This window comes from Sapajus apella, unplaced genomic scaffold, assembly GCF_009761245.1.
Source record: "Sapajus apella isolate SASKATOON/1434 unplaced genomic scaffold, GSC_monkey_1.0 scaffold19, whole genome shotgun sequence".
NCBI lineage: Eukaryota > Metazoa > Chordata > Mammalia > Primates > Cebidae > Sapajus > Sapajus apella.
This window is the reverse complement of record NW_022436959.1, coordinates 4,687,008-4,694,761: the sequence shown is the minus strand read 5'-3', so window position 1 is coordinate 4,694,761 and position 7,754 is coordinate 4,687,008. Positions and strand designations below refer to the sequence as shown.

The 7,754-nt window shown below is 42.9% G+C and overlaps 1 protein-coding gene across 3 annotated transcripts in view; it reads right to left on the bottom strand.

Annotated features, from left to right (window-relative positions):
• Positions 1-7,393, bottom strand: part of NT5C3A (5'-nucleotidase, cytosolic IIIA) — a 42,244-nt gene extending 34,851 nt beyond the window's left edge. The window contains exon 1 of one of the 3 annotated variants that reach the window (XM_032286843.1): positions 7,139-7,393. In XM_032286843.1, coding sequence (XP_032142734.1) covers positions 7,139-7,291 — 153 coding nt within the window. In that variant the 5' untranslated portion in view covers positions 7,292-7,393. The remainder of the gene's footprint in view (positions 1-7,138) is intronic. The other 2 variants (XM_032286838.1, XM_032286840.1) reach the window with 2 other exon arrangements.
• Positions 7,394-7,754: the final 361 nt, after the last annotated feature.

The following is a 7,754-nucleotide window of genomic DNA, read 5'->3' as shown; positions in this document are numbered from 1 at the left end:
GCACCACCATGCCCAGCTAATTTTTTGTATTTTTAGTAGAGACGGGGTTTCACCATGTTGGCCAGGATGGTCTCGATCTCTTGACCTCGTGATCCACCCGCCTCGGCCTCCCAAAGTGCTGGGATTACAGGCTTGAGCCACCGCACCCGGCCTAATATTTTATTATACAAATGCACCATCATTCATTTGACCAATGTATACTGCCTTTAATAAAGTAAATGAAAGTGCCTATTTTTCTACATCCTCAACACTCTCTCTTTATTTAGTAATTGTCTGGCAGCCCCCATTCTAATTATTATTTGTGAGCAAGTAGCCAGGAAGTTTTGTTACACGTAAAATTTGCATTTTGCTGTGGTAAGAATCTGAATTGTTTAAATGATTCACAAGCTTTAGCATGCATCAGAATCACCTGGAGGGCTTGTTAAAACAGATTGCTGGGCCCAACCTCAAAATTTCTGACTGTTTGTCTGGGGTAGGGCTAAATAACCTGCATATCTAATGATTCCTGCCCAATGCTGACGTCATGGTCTGGGACCACTTAATGGCTAGTATTGGTAACCCAGGTGAAGAAAGTAAAAGGATTTAAAGATGTAACGAGCCTGGGCAACATAACAAGACCCTATCTCTCCTCTCCCCACAAACCCCCCACCACCCCCACCCAAACCCCCGGCCCCCACACAGAGTCTTGCTCTGTTGCCCAGGGTAGAGTGCAATGGCTTGATCATTGCTTACTGCAACCTCTGCCTCCTGGGTTCAGGCGATTCTCCTGCCTTAGCCTCCCAAGTAGCTGTGACTACAGGCACATTTTTGTATTTTTAGTAGAGATGGGGTTTCACCATGTTGGCCAGGCTGGTCTCAAACTCCTGACCTCGTGATCTGCCCGCCTCAGCCTCCCAAAGTGCTGGGATTAAGGTGTGAGCCACTGCACCCAGCCACAAGACCCTGTCTCTAAAAATAAAATTAGGCAGGCATGGTGGCACATGTCTGTATTCCCAGCTACTCAGGAGGCTGAAGTGAGAGGATGGTTTGAGTCCAGGAGGTCGAGGCTACAGTGAGCTATGATTGTACCACTGCACTCCAGCCTTCCTCACAAAGCGTGATACTGTTTCTTAAAATAAATGAATGAATGAAAGAAATAATGGCTTTTAGCCAGAAAAAAATTTTTGAATAAATTTAAAATGTAAGTATCCAGCTCAAAGGGGGCTCCATCTGTTAGGTAAATGAATTCACAACAAAAGGAAAGAGGAAAAAAAATTGTAAAACTAAAACTGTTTCAGGAAGTAACTGTTTTTAGCTAACATAAAAGTGGCTCACTAGATAAAAGTTGAAAATGTGGTTAACTTGTGGCATGAGGATAATCTACAGGAAACATGTGACAAACATGATTTGAAAGGACAAAGTCATATATACCTGGTACAAACACTTCCATGTTTGCAAATTTGGGGATTCAAGATCATCTTGAATATAGTCTTTGATAATATTAAGGGTTTAATGGTCTGGGCATGGTGGCTCATACCTATAATCCCAGGGAGGTAGCGGTAGGAGGATTGCTTAAACCCAGGAGTTTGAAACCAGCCTGAGCAACATGGCAAAACCCTACTTCAGCTTCACTTACATAAAGGTGACCATGTAGCCTTGTTCTCTCCAATGACCTGTAGGCAGAAACAGGTATTTTCTTCCTTGCTTCCACCTGTCTGCTGCCTGGAACATGGACACATTGGCCATGACTGCAACGACTATCTTATGATCATGAAGAATAGACAAGGTAAATGTGTAAGACCTATTCCTTGATATCCTATGGCCCTAATTAATACAAGCAACTGCCTGTTTTTTGTAATTCTTATTCCATTAGAAAAATAAAAGCTATTGTTTATTAAAGCCATTGTTTTGGGGTCTCTCTTTCTCTTAGTTGAATGCAACTAATTTTAAAACAGACCAGCCAGTCAGGTGGCTCATGCCTGTAATCCCAGCACTTTGGAAGGCCAAGTGGGAAGATTGCTTGAGCCAAGGGTTTTGAGACCAGCCTAGGCAACACAGCAAAATTCTGCCTCTACAAAAAATAAAAAATTAGCCAAGTATAGTGACACATGCCTATATTCCCAGCTACTTGGGAGGCTAAGGCAGGAGGAACACTTAAACCCAGCAGTTTGAGGTTACAGTGAGCTATCAACATGCCACTGCACTCCCAGGCAACAGAATGAGACCTTGTCTCAAAAATAAATAAGACAAAAACAAAACAAAACAAAACAAAGCAAAGCACACGGCCAGACCCCCAAGAAACATAAATAATAATAAACAATACAAGACACTATATAAATTGCTAAATTATGAGAAATCATTAGGAAATGTCACAGGAATTCAGAGAAAATGTTTTATAAACAAATCAAGAATTCAAAAATTGAGATATGTAGATATTAAAGTCTGTCTGGGCATGATGGTTCACATCTTTGGGCAGCCAAGGTGGAAAAATTGCTTGAGCCCAGGAGTTTAAGACCAGCCTGGGCGAATAGTGAGACCCTGTCTCTACAAAAAAAAAAAAAAAAAAAAAAAAAAATTAAACTTAGCCAGGTGTGGTGGCATGTGCCTGTAGTCTCAGCTGCTTGGGAGGCTGAAGTGGGAAGATTGCTTGAGCTCAGGAGTTTGAGGCTGCAGTGAGCCATGATCGCTCCATTGCACTCCAGCCTGGCAGCAGGGTGAGACCTAGTCTAAAATAAAATAAAATGCCTATTTGATTCACTAAAGCAATTGTTTAAAACTTGGGTTGTTTCTCCGTTCCTTTTTAAATACAGACTCAATAGTGGACTTTTGATTCACTCAGTATAATAACCAGAAAACATCTGATATTTTGTTTTCTTTTTCTTTCTTTCTTTTTTTTTTTGAGACCAAGTTTCACTCTTGTTGACCAGGTTGGAGTGCAATGGTGTGATCTTGGTTCACTGCAACCTCTGCCTGATGGGTTCAAGTGATTCTCCTGCCTCAGCCTCCTAAGTAGTTGAGATTACAGGCATGCGCCACCACACCCAGCTAATTTTTATGTTTTTAGCAGAGATGGGGTTTCTCCATGTTGTAGATATGGGGCATTATTTCTAGTTTCTCTATTTTGTTCCATTGAGCTATATGTCATATCAGATCAGCTGGATAGAAGGACAGAATGAAGTAGGTGGAGGCAATTAATCTAAGGCTGCAAATAATAAGATGTAACATAAACAAGAATATAGAGAATAAGTAACTATAACTCAATACAGGTAGAACACTCTTCCAGGAAAGACAGAGATGTTCTGTATTCCCTTCAAAAGGCACCTGTCCACATCTTCCCTGGAACTTTGCTAGACTGAAAATTCTTTCTCCTCCTCTTTAACCATTTGCTTTTCACTAATCCTCTGCCCACCAACATACTCATGTGGCAACCATTCAAAAAACAAGACAAAATACCCATCATCAGTACAACTGTTTCCTCAGTTAAACAGTCATTTGTTACTTTTCTTCACTTCTTTGTTTTACCAATGGCAGCTCAACCCACTGCTACCATAGCCTTTAAGACCAACTTCTAACCTTGTCGTCAACTTCTAACCTTAGAAAAGATGAACACAGCTAATTCTGCCCCTTCTTTTGAAACACTTCCTGCTAGTCCACCTCTGACAGCTTTCAGTGTCTTTACTGAACACTCCTTAAATGTTAGGCTTTGCCAAATTTTCTGTTTTCTTCTCTTGTAAAACAATGGATGAGAAATCATATCCATCCCCACACATGCCATTGAGAGGCAAGACATTTTGGAAAACACATTTCTAGCCCCAACTTATCTTTAGAGCACCAGCCTTTCATTTTTAGTTGCTGTTGCTAATAATAAGTAATGTATATATTGGTTACTATGGGCCAGGCACTTTTCTAAGCACTTCAAGTATATTAACTAATTCATGAACATTTCTACTTGGTCATTCTTTGATCAACTCAAATTTCATATGACTTAAAGTGAGCTTGTTATTCCACATTTCCTTTACTTCCTGGCCACTTTCCAAAACTGCCCCTTTTTCCTCCTCTTCATCTTAGCTTATAACATAACCCAGAATCAGCAGTTACCTGATAACCTTAAAGTTATTTCTCCTTATAATTAATCCCTTTATAGTTATTAATCATACATAAGCTCTGAAAGAAACCGATTATGTTCTAGGCACTGGGTTATCTCATTTAATCTTCACAACTAACCTATGAGGTAGGTACTATCATTATCTCCCAATTAATAGAAGAAAAATGTGAGACTCAGCTTAAGTAACTTGCTCAAGTTCACATGGCTTGATAAATGAGAAAAACTAGATTTAAAGCTAAAGTTTGTATGACTTTACAGTCTGCACTACCACAAAGTCCCGTTGATTTTATCTCTGAAATGTTTGTCTCCTGATCCGTTCTTTCCATCCCTGTTGCTAGTGGCATAGTTTAAGGCCCCTAATCAACTGTCACAAGGAATACTGCAAACCTCTTACATTTATTTCTTTCCAGGATCTTCCTTTCCAATTCACCTTATCTTATCTTCATAAAACACAGTGTTGGGTTTTTTTGTTTGTTTGTTTTGAGACTCTGGGTGACTGTTACCCAAGCTTGAGTGCAGTGGTATGATAATGGCTCACTGCAGCCTCAACCACCTGGACTCAAGAGATTTCCCCACGTAGCGGGGACTACGGGTGCATGCCACTGCACTGGCTAATGCTTTAAATTTTTGTAGAGAAACAGTCTCCCTATGCTGTCCAGGCTAGTCTCGAACTCCTGGGTTCAGGGGATGCTCCTGCCCCAGCCTCCCAAAGTGCTGGGTACGTGGGCATGAGTCACCATACCCTGCCAAAGCAAACCTTTGATGATCCCTTGTTGCCTGTAAAATAAAGAGCGAAATCTTTATAATGGCTTTATAAAATTCCTTTACAATTCAGTTTCTTGATTCGCATTCTCTCTCTCTCTTTTTTTTTTGAGACAGGGTGCTCCCACCTCACCCTCCCAAAGCACTGGGATTACATGTGTAAGCCACCATGCCTGGCCATGACTAGCTTCCTCTGTACATTAATCTTGCTGCCCTACAGGATATTTCAGCTGTAGCATACACAACCCACTAGCAACTTCTCCAAGTCTCTCAATTAAAAACTCTTGAAAGACAATGCATCATTTTGAGCCAAGTCCTGGAAGTCATTGGTTTTCTTAGCCAGTTAGATAGGCCCAACTTTTAGGTAGTTAACTCTATCGGCTGTGACCAATACAAGCTACGTCTATTGGACATCATGGGTTTGCAGAGATTTTTCTGAGGGAGGAGGGTAGAGGATGGGCAGAACAGACCTACATTTCCAACTAGGATTGTAAAGATAGAACTAGGATTCCAACCCAGGTCTTCTGACCCCCAGTCAAATACTTCTCCCACCTGAAGAGGCAACCTGTTAAAATTATAAAAGTTAACATAAAGCTCTTCTCACTTTTTCCATTGAAAAGTCATTAGCAGGTTATACATATATTACAATCTGAATTAATAATTACATGTACATGCAAATATTGACTGATTTCTTTAGTACAAATAAATTGGTATTCTTGATAGGTCTTCATTATTTGTCACAAAGATAGCAAACTTTCCTATGATGGTATCATTGAAGGATTTTGTGAAAACATTGATTTTTAATCTTACTTGGTTTACAGAAGTGGTATAACAGACCAATCCACAGTTTAAGCACACACAGGAAGACATGATATTTGTTTTTTTCCCCTAAATAGGCATTATTAAGCTTAAGTTGTGGGCAAAAGAAAGCCTTTGAAGTTTCCTAAGCAGGAAAGCAACAAGAGCAAAATGAAACTTCTGAAATAAAACCATTTCCTGCTGTGGGCATACAGAGGTGGGGAAATGAATTTTAATAAGCCTTTAGAATTATTAAGACCCTTTAAGAATAAATTAATTCAAAATTAAGGAATATTATTGGACTATGAGACAAGTGAGATTTTTTTTTTTTTTTTTTTTTTTAAGAAACAGGGTCTTGCTGTGTTTCCCAGGCTGGAGTGCAGTAGCTATTCACAGCTGTGGTTATGGCCTTGAACTCCCAGACTCAAGTGATCCTCCTCTCAGTCTCCCAAATAGCTGGGACACTGGCTACTTTTACTTATGCAAATATGTCTGCATTCAACCTGGGGTCAATACAACCAACAGGACAAATCGTGTCTTTTCATCAGTTTGAACATATTGCAGGTGTTGAGAAATTCCAAGTACTACAACCTAAAATTATATTATTTAGTGTAGATGGTAAATTTTTTTCTATCATAATCATCTGACCCCAAATATTCACATTTATAGCACATGATCGGGCGTATACCCAGAATTATGCATTTCTGGAAATATATAAGCATGCAAGTTTGTGCAAGAACGGTCCTTCTGAGTGGGATCCAATTAAAATACAAACGAAACTAAATATCCTCAATTTTGAAACAAATTACTTATAATGTATCTCAAACGGATTTCTTGAGACACCCTCTTCAATAAAAAATGAAATTCGAAAATGTATACAAGAGCTTTGGGGGGTTAAGATGAACACAGAGATACTTCATGGGAGTTTTGAGACAAGAAGGAATACATTCAAATACAAAATAAACTATCCCGACTTTCTCCTGAGTTCATTGTCATTATTGTAAAACGTTATTGCACATTTTCATAATCTAACTCATGGCAGCCCCAACATAAACAACTAGTTCTCTGCGGGAATTGCAACTGGTTTAGCCACAACGGTTTGACGCGGAGGCGCGGGCAGGGCGAGGGCAAGTCAGGGAGAGGGAGCGACCTGCCCGGGACATGCAGCACATCTCTAGAGAAACGGGTTTTGCAGCACAAGGCAGCCTGTATCCGATTCATCTATTTTCTGCCTTGCTCCTTCAAATGGAAACGTAACAAAGGCCACAGGCAGCCGAGGGCCGCAGCTGGAGACCTAGCCCTGGTCAACGAGCCCCGGAGTGGCAGCACACGGGGCGGCCGGGTCCCCCAAGCTGCGCGTCCCGAGCTAGCGAGACCCCACCCTGACAGGCGACGCCGGCGGCTCCCGGTCGCGCCGAGCAGCGGCTCAGCACAAGCGGAAGAGGCCCAACCTGCCCCTCGCGTGCTCTGGACGCGCCGAGCCCCCACACTCACCATCTCGATGATCTTGGTCTTCCGCCCAGTCTTCCTCTTCAAGGTGAATATGTACTGAGCCAGCACCACCCCCGCCACTAGGGCGCACACGCTGGCGCTCGCTACCGCGCCCACTCTCGCTACGGCCGCGCGGTCCATGGACTGGGCCCTCATGCGCGTCCTCGCAGGAAAAAAACAGGCGACTCCAGGCGACTGTGAGTCTCGGAAGCGCGGGATCCCAGAGCACCAAGGACTAGACCGCGCCGCCCCGCCCCGCGCCTCATAGCTCCGCCCCCACGAAGCCCCACCCACACGGATCGATGGGAGAGGCGGGGACGCAGCGGGAGGGGCGTGGCCAGCACCCGTAGCCCAGGCTGGTGGCGGGCCTTACGCAGAAAAAGGGTCCGAGGAACTGCTGCCAGGACGGGGCAGAGGATTGCAGTAATTATCCCTCTCTACTAATGAGGATTAGTCTGTGGTTCACTCCAGGCCCGCCCAGTAGAAATCTAATTCCAACTGCATCCGGCTCAGAAGTCGGTCTCTGCCTACTCGCCTCAGGCGCTCTGGACTGCAGTCCCCAGAAGGAGGCGCGGCGCGGCGTGACCTGCGCAGTGGCATCCGTTGTAAGTGCTATGAC